The sequence below is a fragment of the Pituophis catenifer genome, unplaced genomic scaffold (genome assembly GCF_029215685.1).
Source record: "Pituophis catenifer annectens isolate HBS135680 unplaced genomic scaffold, rPitCat1.0.hap2 SCAF_2, whole genome shotgun sequence".
NCBI classification, from domain to species: domain Eukaryota; kingdom Metazoa; phylum Chordata; class Lepidosauria; order Squamata; family Colubridae; genus Pituophis; species Pituophis catenifer.
In genome coordinates this window covers 247522622-247545161 of record NW_027256882.1, presented here as the reverse complement: position 1 = coordinate 247545161, position 22540 = coordinate 247522622, and the positions used below count along the sequence as shown (strand labels likewise).

At 37.2% G+C, this 22540-nt stretch overlaps 1 protein-coding gene across 5 annotated transcripts in view; it reads right to left on the bottom strand.

Annotated features, from left to right (window-relative positions):
- Window positions 1–1546: 1546 nt before the first annotated feature.
- The window catches only part of PJA2 (praja ring finger ubiquitin ligase 2), a 46460-nt gene continuing 25466 nt past the window's right edge, over window positions 1547–22540 (bottom strand). For 2 of the 5 annotated variants that reach the window (XM_070938743.1, XM_070938747.1), the window contains 4 exons: window positions 13372–13413; window positions 4703–4817; window positions 4376–4497; window positions 1547–2221 (listed from right to left, as the gene is read on the bottom strand). In XM_070938743.1, the coding sequence (XP_070794844.1) occupies window positions 2093–2221; window positions 4376–4497; window positions 4703–4817; window positions 13372–13413 (408 nt within the window). In that variant the 3' untranslated portion in view covers window positions 1547–2092. Of the gene's footprint in view, window positions 2222–4375; window positions 4498–4702; window positions 4818–7374; window positions 7453–13371; window positions 13414–22540 lie in introns of those variants that run through there. The other 3 variants (XM_070938744.1, XM_070938746.1, XR_011600084.1) reach the window with 3 other exon arrangements.

The following is a 22540-nucleotide window of genomic DNA, read 5'->3' as shown; positions in this document are numbered from 1 at the left end:
ACAACATGGAATCTGCTGTATGCTTACTCGTCAGTTTACAGGTAATTACAACTTAATTAACCATTGCCATAATATTGTTTAAAGGTACTTCTTTAAACATTGGAATCTGTAAGATGTTAAAGCAATAAAGCACGTAAGCCTGCTTAGTAATAGCAATAGCACTTAGACTTGTGAGGTTATCCTAATGAAGATACGGAAGATATGTGAGCTGTATGATCATATATTTTAATCATATCCCTAGTTTATATACTTGTACAGTCACACAGTTGCAATACAGTTTAATTGCAGAATGCCTGTTTATTTGGGAAGTCTATGAAATTTAATTTTCATGAAGCATCTTTTATATTGCTGAGAATAGAAAATGCCCAATGTTTGTCATCATAGATTTATGTCACCAAGAAGCCAGGGGAACTTAGCCTTCTGTGGCTAAAAACGGAATTCATCTTAATGTCCACTATGCTAAAGTTTGTTTTTCTGCACCAAATAGTGTATGAATTTTTACCTGGTCTTTTTAGAAAAGATGAAAGAAAACATCTTGTAACTAGGCAACTGAGAACATAATTTCCTTTTCCTTTAGTCCTGAAAAAATGGTAAGGTTGTCTCTTCAGCAATGCAAGAATGGGAGTGCAATAATGCTCTGGAAGTCTTAATAATAATTAGTCTATTCCATTTTGAAACAGAGCCCAACTGTTTTTCTCTTCTACCCTAGAAATTGTTAGCTGATATCCTTGTGGGTAAAACATTGGATTATTCCCTCACTGATTTCCACCCCCATAATCCTTCACTGTGCTTGTTTTATTGCAAAATGTATTTTTCCTGGAAAAAAATGGAAAATAGATTCTAAATACAGTGAAGAAGAAAAAAATGTAGTCATTAAATAGACTCTTTTTCTATAAAGGCTCAATCCAGCTAATATTAAATTAATTGAAAAAGACCTGCGTAGGACCTTTGAAAGCATATCTTATGGCACTGTACAATAAAATAACCTATACCCTATCTCCATTTAATGTATGCTATATCTCTATTTAATTATTAAGAAACTAATTTCTAACACTCAAAAACTTTTGTTTTGATTAATCTCTCTGTAATATATAGTAGTGAATACAGTTAATAGGTTATTTCAGTATTTTACTGAAATGAACTGCAGTTTCACTCAAAACAATATTATAAGGAGGCAGAGACTAAATACATTAAGAAAATGCAATGCGAGGCTATTTTGGTGTTCTAATAACAGCTCACCTGATTTCCATTGTGTATCAGTATTATATGGATATTACAGCTTTGCAATACTTGTACTTATGAAAATGTGCCTATCCTGATTTCAACTCCTGTCGCTCCAATGAAAGGTTGTTGCTGATTCTTCTAATATCAAGTCATTTAGCTCTATAATCCTTCTATAATTCTATTGCTTTTTCCTCAATTCTTATAACGGGAATGTGAAAGTGCAGATTTTGAACTGTGTAAAATAATCCAAATTAAACCTATTTTGTACTAGTCACAAAAGCTCTCATGCACACAGAGGTCATGATGAAATCACAGGGTAATTCTTTGATTATATGCTGTTTATTTTCAGTGAAACCAAAGTATGCTACTGATGTTATCACAGAACATCTTCACATTTGATGCAAATATGAAAGAGTTATATACAAAGTAATTAAGTGGCACTATTTTAAAAGAAATAACCCCAGCCTCTAAAATTATATTATGTAAAACATATCATATGCATAACTTGTGTAAGCTCCAACTGCACTGCAGCTGCATTACTTTGAATATAAGTGCCACATTAATGATCATTTTTCAAGACAAACTGAATAATTACCATTAGACATTAGTTAAGAGCAATAAGTTTATCGCAGAAAACTAGTGCAACCTTTTTGTTTTTCAGTCTGTTATTCTTACTTTAATTCTAAACCATTTCATAAGCTGTATATTCTTGCAAAATGTGTGTGTTGGAATTTCTACATGTTTTTGTGTATGTGTGTACAGTATGCCACATACACAGGCGCACATACAAAACCAATTTCATGTTATCATTAAATAAAAGAACTTTACAGTACAATGTGATGGGCTAAATTCTTGTTCAGGTATTCCTTTATTGTGTTCCCGAGGCACTCTGGACTGAAGGAGTAGAATCCTGATCGGGCAAGAAGGTGAATATGGGAGCGGATGACTCTGAGAGCCCAGGAGGAAGCACATGGCGGCACACAGGACATGTTCCAGACTAGGCAAGAGAAAACACCACCGTGTAAGTACAATTCAGGTCAGGAATTCAAGAGTAGCCAAATGTACAGCCTCAAATATATTTAGGGAAGGACTGCAAATTAAAGAAAGCAAAAAAAAAAAAAAAAAAAAAAAGCTAAAAAGACCGAGATTCATCTTTATGTTGCCGCCTTTAAAAGGCTCATGTCAGCTTCATAGTGGTTTCTATGGTATAAATAAATATTATTTTTGATAAAGGTATTAATTTTAATTACACACAAGAGAATATGTTCATGAGAGATGGTTGTTCAATCACGAAGCCATGACCGACTCTTCGTGACCCCATGGAATATGCCAGACTCCCCTGTCCTCCATTGTCTTCTGGAGTTTGCACAAATTCATGCTCATTGCATCAATGACACTAACCGTCTCATCTTCTGCCATCCCCTTCTCCTTTTGCTTTCAATGTTACATGATATCGTTAGGTATTTTAATAAGGTGTTTAGTATTAGACACTACATAAGATTCGTATTTTTAAAATAGATCATATATTATCCTAGGAAGCAGGCAAATACATTTAAATTAAATTGAGATATTTTCTGATCAAATGGCAATCTCAATGTGACACCTAATTCATTTCCCCCTAGCTTTTTACACACACATACACACATCAGAAGTGCTGTGAGATCTGGAAGGGACTGTAAATTCTCTACATTGGGTAACTATCAATTTGAAACTGTTAACTAGGTAGTCTGAGTGTTCTTAACAGTATTCACCTCGCTTATTAGGGCATATGAAGATGTATTTAATTGCCTGGTACTTAGTGGAAATTATATTTCCGGTCTCTTTCATAGTGATCCATAGCATGGAATCTTAAACCTTTGAGAAATAATTTAACTCTTCAAGGATACTGCTTTGATCATATAACTCATTTTGCAAAGCATCTTTTCAAATGCTTTGCCCAAGCCTAGAAAACATTAAATTTATTTTTTTTAAAATTTTATTTATTTGTATCCTGCTTTATTACTTTTACAAATAACTCAAGGCAGCAAACATTTCTAACACACCTTTCTGCTCCTTTTTTTTACCCACAATGGCAACCTTGTGAGATATCATACTAATACAGCTAATCATCGTTATGCACATCAATATACAGCGCTACTGTTGGTGTGTTTCCAACCAAGACTGAACTAAAGTAAGTCACTGATCTTAAACAGCAAAATCAATGGGCATTTCTTAGTGCCTGGTATACAGATCTAAAAGAGATAATCTGGATTCAGATCAACCCTAACAAGACTCAATGGCTGTGTGTTTTGCCCCCTCTCCCCCTACCTAGTGATTTGCCATCTTTAACTTTGCCTGGAATTACAATTACACTCCACCAGTAGTCGGAGATGGTGCACAATCTGAAGATTCTCCTGGATTTAATTGTGGCTAGGAGAGCCTTTGCTCAAATACATGTTTCAGTTGTGTTCTTTCCTAGATCAGGAGACTCTGCTCAAGGTCACTCATGCCTTAGTCAACTGGACTACTGCAAATGCTGCATGTGGAGATGTCCTTGAAAGCATTTAGAAGATACAGATGCTCCAAAATGCAGTTGTTTAGGCAGTAGTGATCATATCATAGTAAGCTCAGGTAACACCATCCCTTGATGAACTGCACTGGCTTCCAGTAAGCTTCTGAACGCAATTCCTAATTAGATGGGGTAGGAATGCAACAAATTCCCTTATGAAACGGTCACCTGTGGAACCCTGAAAGCATGTCTTGTCTGTCACAGTGCCTATCTTATGGAACAGCCCACCTTAGAAAATATGGATGGCTCCAACCCTGTTGGCCTTCCAGAAAACAGTTCTTCAAAAAGATCTGGCTTTTGCCAAGGTACTGGGACCAGGATACAGATGGGATCAGCTTACTACGCTTGATTGATGAATACAAGTTTTATCAGAGTCTCAACATTATTGTTGTTTGTATAAAATATTTTTGTTCTGCATTTTTTATTATTGCTGGCCAAGAGTTTCTTGTGATAGGTGGGTGGCCACAGAAAATAGATAGATATAGACAGAGACAGAGACAGAGACAAAGAGAGCGAGAGAAGATAGACAAAGATAGAGATATAGACTTTTTTTAAAAAAAAACTAGTTTTAAAGCAGCATGAGAGTATAACATAATTACACACCTTTTGTAACCAAAGCGTTATGCATGTCACGTGAAAGAAGTGGCGACATGGAAGCTCTGTTACAATTTCTTCTTTGATGTACTCACTACAGCAAATAGCACAACACTGCTCTTGCCCTACAGCTTAGGAAAACAATGTGCATATTAGTATACAAATGTAAAACTAGGTTATTAAAAATTATGGTGAAATAGTTATATTAATAAATTAAAATAGTTTTGAAAATTGTCACATTCGACCAAATTAAGTTGCAAAAGATAATAACGTATCATACTATTAGATCATATAAAGTTACTTGACCAAAACAGTGGGTATGGAATTTATCCTTACCGTTGTGATCTTCTGTAATAATAATTTGGGGCAGACAATCTATGCTCTCTTTACTAGCTGGTGGATGAGCCTGCTCAACATCAATTGCAAGAGACTCTAGATGTGCCAGAGCGGTCTAGAAAAATACATGAAAAGAAACAAGCACATAATTATATATACATGTAAGTATGTGTCTCTGTGCAATCACTGTGTAGGATTCAGCATATAAACTGTAAATTAGATATAAATTAACTACTTCTATTTTTCAGAAATAAAGGCCATATTAATATACATGACATTAACCAAATTCTATAGTAAAAATTAATTAAATTATGAGAAATTATAATATAAACCTTGTTAATTAACTTGAGTGTATTTTATTAAAGTAGGTAACTGTCTATTCCAATTTCAATTGCTTTAGTAACAGTGTGACATTGTCATGAGTTATGACATTTTTTTCAATTACTTGTAGTTGTAACTTGAAATTGGACCATAAAAATAGTGGCTTCAATAATCTAACACTAAGGAAGTATATATAAATAATGTCATCTTTTGAAATGCCACACACAGAGACATTTCTCTTTCAGTTTTCTGCATTTTTAAGCAACAACCGTCTCTCCTGATGCATGCTTTATTGCTCATTATGTCAAATCTTTATTTCAGTCATTGATCAATGTAAGTATTATTCAGGAGAAAAGCACAGTCCACCACACATGCTTATATGAAGTGGTTAAGCAGCCACTACTATCTAGTTCGTAACTTTCTAAAAAATCTTATCACCACCAAGCTGATAGCCAAGACAAACCTATGTAGAATAATTGCCTATGATATAAAGAGCAGTTCCATATATTTGGGATTGAACACCCCTTTTCTCAGATTGCAAACATAATTTCCATACTAGTTAGAATTGTGGAATTCCAGTTCAATGTATTTGGAAGACAGCAAGTTGGAGAAGGCTCATTTTTCATCTTGTTTCCATTTGTTATATGTTTTTAATTTATCAGACCCCAAATTTATACGGTATGAAAAGATTGCCAAGTTTGGTGAACAAATGCCTAATTTCATATTCAATAATGGATCAGAAAGCCTAGGGAATGGCTAGTACATTTATTTTATGTCCCTGAGAAGATACTGGGAAGATATTCTATCCATTAATTACAAAGCACTTTGCAGTTCTTAAGAATATATACATCAGGGGTCTCCAGACTTGTGGACTTCAACTCCCAGAATTCCTCAGTTGGCTGTATCAAGCCAAATTCTAAAGTTTTTGTTCTTAGAAAGTTTGAAACCAATTCTGGCAATATAATTAATTATCTGTGCTTCCATAAGCTCCATTTATTCATTTACGTCCTTTCACAGAATTGACATTTTTACATCACTTGTGTCAATGGCATAAATATGTCCATTACATAATAGCCTTCATAACGTCATTGAGATAAATTTCAATTTAATGGCTCTTTGGATTTAACAGGCATCCTTTCCTCTAGTCTGTTAATTCAAGATTTTACAGTATTTCATTGAAGTTGTTCATACATATAGCAGAACCTCACTTTGCTGGGTCACTAACAATAAAGTACATTATTGTAATTATCTATGCATTTAATAAAACATTCTTTACCTATCTAATGAAAGTCCGTTCATATGGACATTTTCAAAGTTCAGATAACTATTAATCAAGTAAGAAAGTTACTAGATGAATTCATTTAGCTTGTGTGAATCCAGAATGAAACACTTTATGCTCCTCAATTCATAATACTAGTTGGTTACCACTGCACAGAAAAATCTCAACTGATAAACTCCACTATTGGCAGTTTATAAACATGATTGTTTACAACGAAAGCAACACATTCAAAACCATCATAGCATAGTACATAAGATGACTAGGATAGCAGCTTCTGCTTAAAAAAGCAATGAAATAAAAATAACATTTACCATGGAGTCTTAATATACATATATCATTTTCCTCTTTGCCTGTGCACACAACAAATGAACTAATAATCAAATAAAAAGCAAGAGCTAGTATTCCCAAGGGTCTACCTGTGCATTGTAAAACTAAGAAACCATCATATAACTAATCCAGTGGTGGGATTCAAAATTTTTTACTACCGATTCTGTGGGTATGGCTTGGTGGGCGTGGCATGGCTTGGTGGACATGGCAGGGGAAGGATACTGTAAAATCCCCATTCCCTCCCCACTCCAGGGAAGAATACTGCAAAATCCCCATTTCCTCCTGATGAGCTGGGACTCGGGAGGCAGAGAATAGATGGGGGCGGGGCCAGTCAGAGGTGATATTTATCGGTTCTCCGAACTACTCAAACTTTCCGCTACCAGTTCTCCAGAACTGGTCAGAACCTGCTGAATACCACTTCTGGACTAATCTAATAAAATAAGTTTGAATATTGTTCAGAGTGAGAAAGTACACACTTTGAAAATGTAATCTTCTAAGCACTTTTGAATTACATTTTCTTAAACTTTATGACAAGTATAATAAATTAAAACTAAGCTATACTGTAACATTTACATTCAATATGGTTCTGCAGTTAGTATATGGCAAACTTTCTGAGAAAAAATCACAACCCAATCCAACAGTGTTAGATGGTAACACTGTTACTTCATTGCTAAGATAATTAATTAAATCTTTGATATTATGCTTTCATATGTTGCACAGTAAGAATTTAAACAGTGCCATGTACCGCTTTTATATAGTTGGGCCAATGTTTCTGTTTCCAATTAGACATGCCTTGTTTTCAATTGCCTGATTCTTCTGCCTTCTGCACAAAATGAAAAGAAACTGATGAATATTTAAATGCCCTTGTGCACACAACATTGATGTAGACACAATCATGGGAAAGTGAATACATGAAAAGAATTGAGAAATTAGTTGTAGTTCAATTATATATATATTTGTATGTTATCTGAAGGTCAGAATTAATTCCAAATTAATGCACCTTTCAATGCAAGCTATAGAAACTACGGTTGTCAGAATGCACAGAAAACTGACCTATAAACCAGTATTTCCAAAATGTGATCTATGACCCAGTACCAGTTCTTGTGAAAAAAAAATGCTACTTCTTAGGAAATATACAGATACTCATTTTCTTTCTACTCTGAAGAGCTGCAAACTTGCCAATATTCTGTTCATAAGAGAGTAAAGTAACCATTGCTTTGAAATTTCCAACTAGTAATCAGGCCACTTAAACCTGAAAAGAATTAACTTTATGGATACACAAAAAGCTGATTGTCAATTTGTACATGAACTAACAATCCTACCCCCCCCCCATCCAAAACAAATGATAAAAGAAACTATGGATAATGAGAACTACCTGTGCATCTTTTGAAGTGAACTAATAGGATGCTTCCCTAAAAAAAATCAAGTACCTTTAGGTATGATTCACTAAGAGCTATTGAAGAATTATTTTGTACTTTTAAAAAATTACACTTACTAATGTATTCTTCTAATAAAAAATATTTTGGTTACATATGAACTTTCCAACCAATAGCCAAGACAACTGATCTATTTCCTATTGGCAAAAAGTTAATTTATTAGATATGGTTTCAAAGGCTTTATTCAAAAAACACCTGAGGACATTTTGGGAGATCAGTGATTTTATTATTCAAAGCAATATTGACTGGAAAGATGTGTTGGAGCAAGCAGTTGTGGAATGTGAGCAATGGCAGAGTATTATACTGGGCTTACTTTGTAGAATGTGTGCAGTAGTGCTAGACTGTTCAAGACTGTATTGAAGTGTATACATTCTATAATTTATACTTCAAATTATATTATTATTATTGTTGTTATCATCATCATCTCAGGCAAAAAAGAAAAATGAATATGAGTATCTCTTTTTATACTTCATGGCTCGATGGCTATCAAAAGAAAGACATGTTTTTGAAATTAAAGATGAATTTTTGTTCTTCCTTGAATGACATCTTCTATGATGTGAGGGTGAAGGAGGCGGTGGTGAGGCCTCTCCTCAAGAAGCCTTCCCTGGACCCGGCAGTGTTGGCTAATTATCGTCCAGTCTCCAACCTTCACTTTGTTGCGAAGGTTGTTGAGAGTGTGGTAGCGCGACAGCTCCCTCAGTACCTGGATGAATCAGCTTATCTAGATCCGTTCCAGTCGGGCTTCAGGCCTGGGTACAGCACGGAGACGGCATTGGTCACATTGGTCGATGATCTTTGGAAGGCTCGGGGCAGGGGTTGCTCCTCTGCCCTGGTCCTATTAGACCTCTCAGCGGCTTTTGATACCATCGATCATGGTATCATGCTGCACCGGTTGGAAGAGTTAGGGGTGGGGGGCACCATGTTGTGGTGGTTCTCCTCCTTTCTCTCTGACCAGTCACAGTCTGTGTTAACAGGAGGACAGAGGTCGACCCCAAGACCCCTTGTATGTGGGGTGCCACAGGGGTCTGTCCTCTCGCTCCTTCTGTTCAACATTTATGTGAAACCGCTGGGTGAGATCATCCGTGGTTTCGGGGTGAAGTACCATCAATACGCTGATGACACTCATTTGTACATCTCCACCCCGGATCACCCCAATGATGCCCTTGAAGTGATGTCCCAGTGCCTGGAGGCTGTACAGATCTGGATGGGGAGAAACAGACTCAGGCTCAACCCATCCAAGACCGAGTGGCTGTGGTTTCCGACATCCCGATATAGTCAGTTGGTGCCATCACTAACTATTGGGGGCGAGGCGTTGGCCCCCACGGAGAGGGCTTGCAACTTGGGTGTCCTCCTGGACTCACGGCTGTCTTTAGAAGAGCATTTGACGGCTGTGGCCGGGAGGACTTTTTATCAGGTTCGCCTGATCCGCCAGTTGCGTCCTTTTCTGGATCGGGACTCGTTATGCACGGTCACTCATGCCTTTGTCACTTTTTTTTTTTTTTTTTAATTTGATTTATATGCCGCCCTTCTCCGGAGACTCAGGGCGGCTTACAATGCTTTAAGCAATAGCCTTCATTCTTTTGTATATTTTATACAAAGTCAGCTTATTGCCCCCACAAACTGGGTCCTCATTTCACCTACCTTAGAAAGGATGGAAGGCTGAGTCAACCTTGAGCCTTGGAGAGATTCGAACCAGCAGAAATTGCAGGCAGCTGTGTTAATAACAGGGTGCACTAAACCCTTGTACTATCAAGGCTCAAGTGACTATCATAGTCACTTCCCGCCTGGACTACTGTAATGGTCTCTACATGGGGCTCCCCTTGAGGAGCACCCGGAGGCTCCAACTGGTCCAGAATGCGGCCACGCGGGTGGTTACGGGAGTGACGTAGCGCTCCCATGTGACTCCCCTCCTGCGCGAGCTGCACTGGCTCCCGGTGGTCTTTCGGGTGCGCTTCAAGGTTCTGGTTACCACTTTTAGAGTGCTCCATGGCTTAGGACCGGGGTACCTACGAGACCGCCTTCTGCCACCAATAGCCTCTCACCGACCAGTACGCTCCCATAGAGAGGGTCTTCTCAGAGTGCCGTCGGTCAAACAATGTCGAATGGCAGCCCCCAGGGGGAGAGCCTTCTCTGTGGGGGCACCTGCCATCTGGAATGAGCTCCCCCTGGAGATACGGAAGATCCCGGATCTGCGCACTTTCCGCCGCGCCCTCAAAACATTCTTATTCCAGCAGGCTGGTTTGGCCTAACCTCCCTTTTTAATTGCTTTTAAATTGGTTTTATAATTGGGGTGTTTTAAATCTGGCCAAAGTATTTAATGTATTTTAAATGGTTTTTAATGTTTGTATTATGTATATTTTACTTTTTGGCTGTTCACCGCCCTGAGTCCTTCGGGAGTAGGGCGGTATATAAATTTAATTATAAATAAATAAATAAATAAATAAATAAATAAATAAATAAATAAATAAATAAATAAATAACAACAATGCTAATTTAAACTTAGAGAGAAGTCTCATGAGTTTGGTTAACAATAGTGATTTATTTGTTGACATATTTTGGCTTTTAAGTAAGTTAAATTTCAATTTACAAAGCCAGAAACAATAATTAATAACTCTTATGGACATGGCAAGTTAACTACCAGTGATGGGCTGGAACCAGTTTAACAACTGGTTCGGTGAGCGAAGAAGTCAGCTGTGCCATGCGAATCAGCTGAGCCAGAAAGAAGGAAATATAGGACAGGATAGGGCAGGGGCGGGTGGACGAGGCCAGCTGATCGTTGGAACTACTGGTTTGCCTGAACCAGTCCGAACCGGCTGAATCCAACCCCTGGATAGTTTAATAGATACTGGTAGTCCTTGATAAATGATCATTCGTTCAGTGATTGCTGAAAAGTACAAGAGCCTGAACAAAGGTGACTTAGGGTGGCTATAGTTGGGTGGTCACAGCATTCTTGTAAAGTGATCACACGCTCGGTACTTGGCAACAAGCTCACAATTATGACACTTCAGTGACTGTGTCCTGCAATCATGTGATCACTATTTGCAACCTTCACTGCCTGTATCTGACAAGCAAAGCCTGTGGGGAAGGAGGCAGGAGGTTGTAAATGCCAATCACAGGGTCTTGAGATGCTGTGCTAATGCAGGATTCATAGTCTTGTATAGTTACAGCAGCAACTGCGACTGCCATAACAGTTGTTGGAAGTGGTCATGGTCATGTGATGTGCTTTATGCATCACTTGGCAACAGAGTTGCCAGTTCCAATTACCATTGCTAAGTGAAGAGTTCAATTTAATATATGCTGATATCCGTAGCCTTTAAACTAGAATATAGTAGTATTACTGCTGAAAGTGCTGAAAGGGAAGATACCCCCCTGCTGTGATGTCAAGGAGATCAGATAACTTTCTAATTGAGCCTAAAGTAGGGGGCTTTTTTTGATCACTTGCATACCACTGAAAAAAATGAAAGTTTAAATTATATGCGAATTGGGAAAACTAAAAATCAGCTAAGTTAAAGTGCACATCCAAATATGATAGATAGATCCCTAGTGGCTCAGTCGTTAAACTGCAGTATTGCAGGCAAACTACCCATGGTCTGGAGTTCAGTCCTGATAGTGCTCAAGACTGACTCAGCCTTCCGTCCTTGGGAAGTTGGTAAAATGAGGACCCAGATTGTTTGGGGCTATATGCAAATAATGCTTATCTTAGTATTTGGTTTTGCCTTGTTGCAGCAAACAGCAAATAGCTTGCTTTACATTTTCGTTTTCAGCATAGCTTGATTAGCACAAGAAAAAACAAATCTGCTCCCAACAATTTACCTCCTTGCAGCAAGCAGCAGGGGCCGGGCAAAACAGCTGAGAGCAAAATAGCTGAGAGTTGGGAGGCTGATCCAATCAACTTGTGCTAATTAGGTTGTGCTGAAGCTGAAATTAGCTGTTTCTTTTTGCTACAAGGAGGTTAATTGCTGGGAGGTAGAGGCCAAAGGGTGGGGGCCAGTGGTGGGCGGGGCTAAATTTGGTGTATAAGACGCACCTAAATTTTCACCCCCCTTTAAGGGTGAAAAAGGTGCGTCTTACACTCCGAAAAATATGGTACATTGTAAACTGCCCAGAAAGTGCAATATTGGGGCAGTATATAAACCTAAATGCTATTATTAGTCGTAATTTAGATAAAGGAAATGTTAAGATACAAAGCACACCTTGGTATCTTAATATTTTACTTAAAGTAACTTAAAGTTATCATCATAGCACTATAACATAAGGCTAAAAATGTACTTAGTGGCATTCTTATGCTAATCACCTCTCTAAATAATATAGATCTATGTAACTGTAATACAGAAAGTAGTAAAGCATACAAAAATCCCATTTATGAAATGATATGAAATAATCTCCCTAAATTTTCCTCTTGTTCCAAGCCACTGAAAGCCTCCTCGCAGAGTTCTGTGGCCTTAAAATGCACAGCAATTTCATATTTTAATGCTAAATTGGATTAAGATAAAATAAGTGGAAAATCATTGTAGACAACAGTTATTACGGGTGGTAGGCAAAGCATCAGGACTTCACTCCTAATCCATCGATATTGATGTAGCTAACTTATCATTAACGGCAGAAGCCAAAATGATGTTGTTGCTGGGGTTGTTGGTGTTTTTTTTTTTTTTTTTGCTAATTTCTATATTAATTCTACATGAATGAAATCAAACTGTCAAAATCAGTCAGTCTCCTTCTCCATTTGTAAAATTCAGATATACTTGTCCTAGATGCTATTATCATTACAATGTGCAGAGTTTTAAAGTATGAATACACAGTTACTGTTTCTAAAGCAGTTTTATTAAAGTATAGTTCTTATGAAAAGGGTGTATTTTCAGTTGAGGTTCTAAACCTTTCTTAAACATATAGAAATCGGTTGCTTCTGATGGATAGTCTGAAGTAAAACCAAAACAATATCTGTCTGGATTTTTGTTGAAGGTACATCTAATACGATTTCCAACATATACACAAGCAGAATCGTAGCAAAGGTAGATCTGAGATAGCTTAAATAACTGCAAGAATCAATACCAATAACATGTACTAATTACTTCATGGTACTAACATTTCAAACTATGTCATTTTAAAGAAATTAGAATGTTTGGAATTCCAAAACCTCCATGCAAAAAATTCCTGCGGTGCAATGCATTTTAAGAGATCACTGCTACACACTCACACATAAGTGACTTACTCAACCACAAAAATAAATACAAATAAAATGCTGCCTACCTCTCAATTTAAGTATATTATCTACATGTGGAATGTAGGCAATCAGAAATTGCAAGTACCTGTAGACGCTGATAAGTCATTTCCATGAACATGCTTGTTACCTGAATTTGAAAAGATTCAGGTTAGTGAAGGGAGGAGCACAACTTTCTTAAAAATTGTACCCCACGCCTAACTACAGAATTTTACTTATGAAAATTAGAAAATACTTTTGCTTTGGGATTAGCACAACTGAAGGGATCTACCCGCGCCCCTCCCCGCCCAACTAAATGAAAGCTTACATTTAAATGGACAATGGTTTTGTATCTGCTGGTAAACTATTTTAGGTTGTTTGCTTCAAATTATAACCTCCAAGTATTAGGTTTAGCTAGAGGTGTTTTTATTGTCACTACTAGAGTACAGATATATTAAAACTATCAAAACTAATAATGTTCATATATAAGGTTCTTCAAACATTTTCCGATCAATGAAACCTGGAGAGAAAATTCAAAGCACGTCTAATATGACTTAATACAGAGAAAATCTCAAATTACAGAAGATGCAGTTGAGTCTTTTTTCATCTACCCTCATATTTCATCTTCCTAAGATTTCTTACCATTTGTCAAAATTTACATAATTATTTGAAACTTCAAAAATCCATCCAATTCAAGATGCCAAGTACACTTTACTAAGCTGGACATGATGCCAAGATAGTTATTTAAATTTACAAGGGCAGTATAAAAGACAAAATGCATTAACTATGGGAATTTTCCTCATGTCATGAATTGCTGCCTTGGCTTCTTGGTGTTTTTTCTCAACAAATAACAATTTCTATGCATTTCAGTTAGTGTTAATGATATACTGCATGGGTGTCAAACTCGATCGCATCATGTGATGTATTGCGATATTTTTTGCCTTTTTGGAGCTAGGGTAGGTGTGGCCTGCACATGGGCATCCATGGGCATCCAGTTTGACACCCCTGATAAACAGCACCTTATACCTTACTCTCACTCACAAGAAGAGAGCAACAATCTTATTATAAAGTCGACTGATTCACTTAACGTATCACAAGCAACTAATGAAATGTTGAAAGCTAGTTATGAAAGATTATGCTATTTCATAATTTTACAATATAGCAAACAATTTTACAATATAGCAAACAAGCATAATTATTATTTTTCATAAAATAGATTTATAGCAGCAGTTTATTTGGCTATAATTTATTTTTATTTTTTAGCTATAACTATAAATACTTTATTGAAAATCTCTTAATATGGATTAAAGTTGCTTAAAGCAGTATCTTGAGAAATGATAATAATGAGAAAATAATATTTGACTAGCAGTTTTACATTACACTGGTGTTTGGCAATATGTCGATGAAGATTCGCAGTAGCTGTCTGGAAGCTGAATAATGGCAACTAAGAAACTACTCGAAGAAGCAGTGAAAATTTTTTCAAACCACAAAAGAAAATAAGTTCAATTGCCATGACTCAACTTCTTTAACATAGTCTTTAGCGGGAAGGCCCCTCTGTCTCAAAGAAACCAGTTCCCCCTCGGCCTGTTGTGTTCTGGAGTCGTCCTCGAACCTAGCTCTGAGGCCCTCCAGAAACAGTCCAACATTGGTCAATTCCTGGGCGTGGTTGCTATAGAGATCCGCTACCCAGTCTGCCGCTTCTCCCGTCAAGACGGTAGTGATGGCAACCACCATTGCCCATTGGGACAGGTAGAAGTGACCGTAGAGGTCCATATAGCTAATAGCCTGATTTAGGACACTTAGATGTGTAATGTTGGTTTAATCCTGTTAGCTCTGAAAACGCTGCAGTCGTAGCGATGTAAAATTGGCGCTATGAGCGTGTGGCTTGTATCGTATTTATACACCCCGCGCCTATCAGCTATCAGCCCACACCCCGCCCCAACAACGCCCTTTGATCAGTGAATCAGCAAACGAATCGGTGGGCGAGGAAACAGCAGGTGAGGAATCAGCGCCTTTCTCGAAACGTCCCGTCACAGGAACACCGATCATCTGCTAGCAGAAACATCCCCTCACTCACGGAGACAGCGTGAAAGAGCCGTGAAACTCCTGGCCCCGACGCGCCCCACCCCCACACCCGACCGCCTACCCCAGTGTTATCACCACCACCACCCCATATGCGTGTATGTGCCGTAGCAAAGCATCCATCTGCCGACCACCCCTCCAATGTTAGCTACGGAATGGGACGCTTGTCAGAGGTAGAATGCCAGGCTGGATGGTGAGTCTGTTCACGCCCCAGCCTTGTGGTGTCAAGCATGCTGGTGGGCTCGATACCATGTTACATTGGTGTTGTGTTTTCCTACTGAAATTAAGCCACATACATCAAGCGTACAAAGTATTTTCAAAGAATGTACACTTTTTTAATGTATAGACTCATGCATTACTTGGTTCAAATGTTGTACAGTACTGCTTTTCACAAAGCTCAGGAAGCTCAAAATCTCCTAAAAGCAATTATTACTATTAGCAATTAACAATGGTTTCTCTATATAAAAGATCTAAAGTGTGGTAAGGAATTGGAATCCATTTTAACGTAAGACATAGAAGGAGTCTTTGGCAACAGATTAAACAGAATGGCTTTTTTTTAATTCAACTGAAATAGATAATCCATTTACTAACAAGATGACCTACTTTAAAACAACTGAAGTACTGTGCTGGGATAATGCTAAGATGGTTTTAAAATGTTTTTTACTGCCTAGCATTATACACTAGAATAAAATATTTAATTTTATTTAACTGTACTTAGAAAAAAGGGATTGCAATTATTAAACTGTAAAATCTATTAAAATAGAAAAATAATTTATGTGTATTTACTTAGGGATTTAAAATATTGTGTTTCCTGTATATTTCAAGTTACGTTTTAACTTAGGAGCGAAAAAGATGCCAGTTTTTTAAATCACTGTATTTAAAAAAGCCCAGAGAAGAATTACCATATTTTTCAGAATGTAAAGATGCACTTTTTCCCTCTAAAAGAGGGTGGAAATGTTGGTGCATCTTATACACCGAACACAGACATTTTTGGCCTCCAAAGCTCCGCCCTGCTTGTCCCATTTTTGTGAAAAATGGGCTCGTTTTTCACAAAAACAGGGTGCGCAGAGGGTTTGGGAAGCCTGCAGAGTGCTCCTGGAGGTTGGGGAGGGCAAAAATGCCTCAATTTTTCTGAAAAACAGAGCCATTTTTCACAAAAATGGGGGTGTTTTTGCCCTCCGCCAGCCCCCAGGAGCATTCTGCAGGCCTCCCAAACCCTCTGCATAACCTGTTTTTCACAAAAACGGGTGAAAAAATGGGGCGCACAGAGTGTTTGGGAGGCCTGCAGAGTGCTCCTGGGGCCCGATGAGAGCAAAAACCTTTCTTTTCTTACTTACCTCTTTGAAATCTTGGTGCGTCTTATAGTCCGAAAAATACGGTAGCAAGATTTTGAAACAACTGCAAGTCCAATGCCAGAACATGACAAGTGTCAGAGCTTATCAACATTGTCAGCAAATTGCTGCTGCTATTAACATCTTTGCTATTAACATGATTGCAAAGGTAATGAAGAAGCATCTTGACAATAAAACTGATCAGAGATGGCATCTGCTTCTTTGACATTTTAAATACTTTGGAAGCTCTTAATATGAACACTGGAGGCATGTGTGGTAGAGTTTTAAAGACCTTTAAACTGTCATTAAGTAATAGAAAGCAAACATGATGCCAATGCTCTGAATAACTCATATTTTTATTTATATTCTGACCATTTTTCTGATGGTTTATAAAAATGTCCATATTTAGAATTTATATATTTAAGCATACATACAATCATTTTCAGAAGATCCAGATGTGACATCTTTCTATTTACACGTATATTCAGATTCTAAAATTGCAGTTGGGAAAGCATTCAAATACCAGCATAAGTTGACTTAAAATAAAAATATTTATTGCGAAAAATACAGGCAGCATGGGAAAAAGTTAGCACTATACTATATGCAATTTTGTATTTTACAATGGAAAAAATATTTGCATTTGTTAAAATCAGTTAAGCTTTTTTTTTTAGTGTAAATATGTTGGAATTGAAAGTTTTCAGAATTGCTCACTTCTATTTGTCCACTAAAACAAAACAAAAATTTATGGGAATATTATAAAGTAACTTTTTATTTGCTACAAAAATTTATGGGAATATTATAAAGTAACTTTTTATTTGCTAAGTATTCAGTGACAAACTTTGATCTATAATTTAAATTACTTATGATCAATGTTATTCTAAGAATAATCTTCAGAAACCATATTATTTATATACTACTAGAACACTTACGTCTAATACTTTGTAATCTTCAATTGAACAAAATGCTGCATCGTAAGGCAAAATTTTTGCCAACAAAGATCTCTCAAATGGGCTAATTTGCAGAATGCTGGGAACTAATGCTCCCAAAGGAATTAAATTTGGGAAACTGTTTTGCTGCTGTTCAGATGGCTTCATACTGTCATGATCAGCCACAATCACATAAACCTCATTTTCAACGTTTCCTGTCACCTTTTCACAAGTCAGTGGGGAGCCCACAAGGAGCTGATATGATTGCCAATGCTCCTTGCCACCTTCCCACTATTAAAGTCTTTATTGGTGGGAAACACGCAGAGAGAAACTCAGTGGAGAAATGGTGCACCCTCCACCAGTCCCTCTGAACTTGCACTACACTGGCCAGTTGCATACTTCCTTACTTCCTCCCATACCTGTCAGCAGCCACATATCTGCCTGAAAGGAAGGGAAAAACAGGGAGGAACGAAGGGTGGGAGGGAAGGAAGAAGAAGGGAAGAAGGGGAGGGAAGCAGGGAAGAAAAAAAGGGAGGAAAGTGGAAAGGAGGGATGAAGGAGAAAAGAAGAAGAGGAAAATGAAGGGAGGGAGGGAGGAAAGGAAGGAAGGAAGGAAGGAAGGAAGGAAGGAAGGAAGGAAGGAAGGAAGGAAGGAAGGAAGGAAGGAAGGAAAATTTCTGACGTTCAGTATCAGCTTCCCACAATGAAACTCAGTGGGGAAACCAACAGAAATTTGGAAGTTGCTCATATTCCGGTGATCTTTTGCCTTTTTTCTATTTATGTAAGGAAATATCTCTGAAACAGGTCATGGTTGTCTAGTATTTCAATAATATTTATTAACTTTATTGCCTTTCAGTTAATCTCCCCAAATAATATTGAAATATAAAATAAATAAGAAATGTTATGAAAATAACACGTGACAAATGCTGATGCTAAGTACTGTATTCAAACTTTACACAAAGACAAAGAATTACTGGAAGACAACGAAACCCACACCTCAGTAAATACCAACCAATGCAGAAACCAGGCAATCAGATCAAGATCTCACTCAACAACTTAACAAAGATTAAATCACGAAAGAAAAACAGTGGTGAATGAAAAGCAGTGTATCCATCCTTCCATGCTTCTATGGATTTCTCAAAATATACAAGTCCCACATACCTCTTTAACCAATTTTATCATTACCAGGGACCACAACATACAACATATGAAATAATCTCCCTAAATTTTCTTTAGGGAGAAAGAAACACAGCCATACAAGAAAGAAACATAACATAAAAGATAGTCAAAGAACTTACAAAAAAGTTTGGACATCCCACAGAGGGGAGTCAATATTCTATTAAATCCCCATTACAATGCTTACACAAAAACCAAATACTTAGAAAAATATGAAATAGGCTTTCATTTGATGTCACAGTATTTTTACATCCATAGATCCAGAACTAGCAAAGGAGTCCATGGCATTGGTACTACACAACATAGTCGACCTAGCCAAATTCACTAAGATCGAAATACCTGTTTCCCTACCTACTTTCTGTTTAAAAACTAATGCTCTGCAGCAACCCAGTACACTAGGAAAAGGAAACAGACCATCTACACAATGTTTTCCAACAAAACAGATATCCACACAACTTTATCAGAAAGTGCCTTACCACTATAGCACAACCAATACAAACTATGAAAAACCTATCACTGCCATACATCACAAATATCTCAAAAATAATCAACAGAGTTACAACCACATGGTATCACCATAGCACACAAACCAACTGAAGTCCTTCAATGCATCTTAACAAGAAAATCTAATAGCGCAGAAGAAAAACATAAGTCATCTACAACATACAGTGTAAGGTCTATAACAGCTACTATGTAGGACAGATAGTTAGAATACTAGCAGAGTGCATCCATGAACACCAAATAGCAGTCAAAAGATACAATAAAAACTCCTTAATCCTACAACATATTGACAGACCAGTCATAGTTTCAACTGGAAAACTGAGCATCCAAGACCAAACTAAATCCAAAAATGCTAGGAAATTCCTGGAAGCTTGGCATTCAGACACATCAGCCATCCTCTCCAGCAACCTATACTCAGATAAACAGGGATTAACACCAGACCACCAATTAAGCAGAAAACAATAACCTAATCAAAGAACTATCAAGGAGAAAACCATACACCCATAATACTGGCAGAACAAGCTACTATATATAAACAAGGAGCAAACCCTGTATTAATTAGTACAGATGATATTACCTAGTCGGGTAATTAAATGTCTGTCAGCAAGCAACCAAACTGTAGACCTCAAAGCTCAATCCTGAATTATATATATTCTCTTCTATTGGAAATAACCCATGCACATAGGTTTCTCTGTTTGCAGCGGAAAACCAGAGACCCTGATTTATGCTTTTACGGGCTTGCCCTGCTGAGGTTAATTCTTCGCGCGTACTCACATTTTTGGTTCTGGGCGAACTGGTTGTTACAACCGGCAGCAGCCCAACCCTGGGTTCTCCTTCTGAGTTCTGCAGGAGGATTCTTGGTCAATTAAGATGAGCTCAAATAGCTTATAACAGGCTAGTGAATTTTAATATCCTTTAACTTTTTACTCCCCCTTAGGCAGAGAAATATAGCTCCCTTTTAGATTCTGGCACAACTGCTAATTTCATAGATGAGACTACAGTGCATCATATTAAATTATCTACCCAGTTATTAGAAAACCTCATGCTAATTGAAACAATTGATAGGCCATCACTTGGAATTGGTCCTATCTTATAAAGTACAACTCCTCTGCAACTAAGAATAAATGATTATACAACATTCTTGTCACTATATTCATATCTTTCTTAAATTACACATTCCAATAATTCTAGGCACATAATTCCTAATTCATAGGTCCACTGGAAGCAAGGGAAGAAAGTTCTATTTTCCATGTCTAAAATATCAATCCCACTATTTGTAAGCATCCCTCTTCCCCTCTCCCTCCTGCACTGCTACCTGCATCTCTTTCCCTGCACAAAAAGTACACTGATTTTGCTGATGCTCTGAAGAAAGAGGAAACAGTTAATTTGCCTCTTCATTTAACTTGTACCATCAACTCGAAGCTCCCAGCCCAGCTCACAGGCAAAAGGCATATACATTCCATATATATTCAAAAGTTTGCTATTTTAAATGAGTTTCCAGACTACAATTTGAAGGAAGTTTTCATTTATCCTTCTTTCTACGTACCCCCATTTATTTTGTACCAAAGAAAAATAATTCCTGACAGCAGTATGCAATTGTTTCTGATGTTTTATTTTTTGATGTGCCGTGTAGAGTGCTGTTTTGTAACAATTCTGCATTTTGTTCTTGTCTATTTTGCTGTATTTAGTTTTTATATTTTTCATTATTTTGTCAGCTGCCAATAGTCAATTGGAGTTGGGCAACTTAAAAATCAAATTAACAAACAAGTAAATAACACTACAGGCTTCCTAACTCTGTAACCATTACAAAACAAAATCTACTGCCTCTTATTTCAGATCTGATGAACAGTCTTCACTCATCTAATTGGACTTATGAAGCAGTTACAATTAGATCAAAATGAATGTGGATTCTGAATATAATAGTGTCTGATACTAAGTCCAGCAAATTTGAATACATAATATGAATTGGTTCATTGTCCAACTGTCTTCTTCAGGTTCATGAAAAACACACTTTTCAATATTTTGCATAAGTGGTAGTGCACCTGAATAACATTCTGATTCCTTTTCAGAAGACCACCATTGCATGAGACTCGCAGTAGAACTGTCTTGGAGCAAATATATGAACACAACTTTTTGGCGGAGTTGGAAAAATATGTTTTTAATTTTCCCCAACAGGAGTATTTGGATTACTTGCCTTGTTCATTTTATTTTTTTCCCAATTGAATGGAACTGTTATTTTTTTAAAATAAAAAGCTTCTGGCTGCAAAAGTAGCTTTTAGCAAGGGAGACATTTTTTTAGAGGATGCAAACCATCCAATACAGGTACACGCATGTTGCAAAAACTTGCAGCACATTTACAAATTCATAAAGTTAAGACCTTCAGTCCACATTAGATTCAATTTTTAGAACACCTATACACTTGACTCATAAAACAGTCAGGTGCATCATTATCATTATATTTTTATATATGCCTCCTATTTCCCTACCCAAAAAATCCTGTGAGATAGATTGGGATGAGAGAAAGTAACTGGTCCAAAGTCACCCAGCCAGTTTTCATGCCTAAGGGGCACATAGGCTGTTAGTTTGTAGGCCAGCACCTTCACTACTATACCAAACTAACATACTATGTAACCTTAAATATCTTTGCCTGCCACTCCTTACCATAATTTTGAAGCCGTGCTCCCCCCTCCCCCTTCCCAGCCAGAAAGCTAGAGAATGCAATCTTTATGAATGATACTAAACTTTTCCAGCCTTCAAGGATGGTTCATGACTAATTATTCCTGAGTTTCTTATAACTTCAAATGGCTGTTAAGTGACTGGTAAGTCAAAGGCTATCTACAGCGTTCATCTACTGCAAGTAGAATGACTTGTCTTGCCAATTGGCCATGGAATATTCTCTTAGTTATATCTGATCCATTTCATAAATCCTGGAGTCTGTAGATACATGTGTCAACAGCTGTCTTCCTAAATTATTTTCAACAGAGGAATGGCTATATGTGTCATCTATTGGGGTATGCATGAAGGCTAAAAAGGTATGGCAACATTATCACAACACTGAATGGTACTACAGATATTATCAGCATGCAGCATAGTGACTGGCAAATAGTAACTGAATTTTAAGGAGGAAACGTAAATACCATCAATATTGCAGTTACTTTTTCTGTGGTAATTGTGGTACAGTGATTAGATAAAAAGATACATTGCATTATTATTAGATATATTACATTACACACATAAAAAAAAAAATCTAAATCCACAGTGG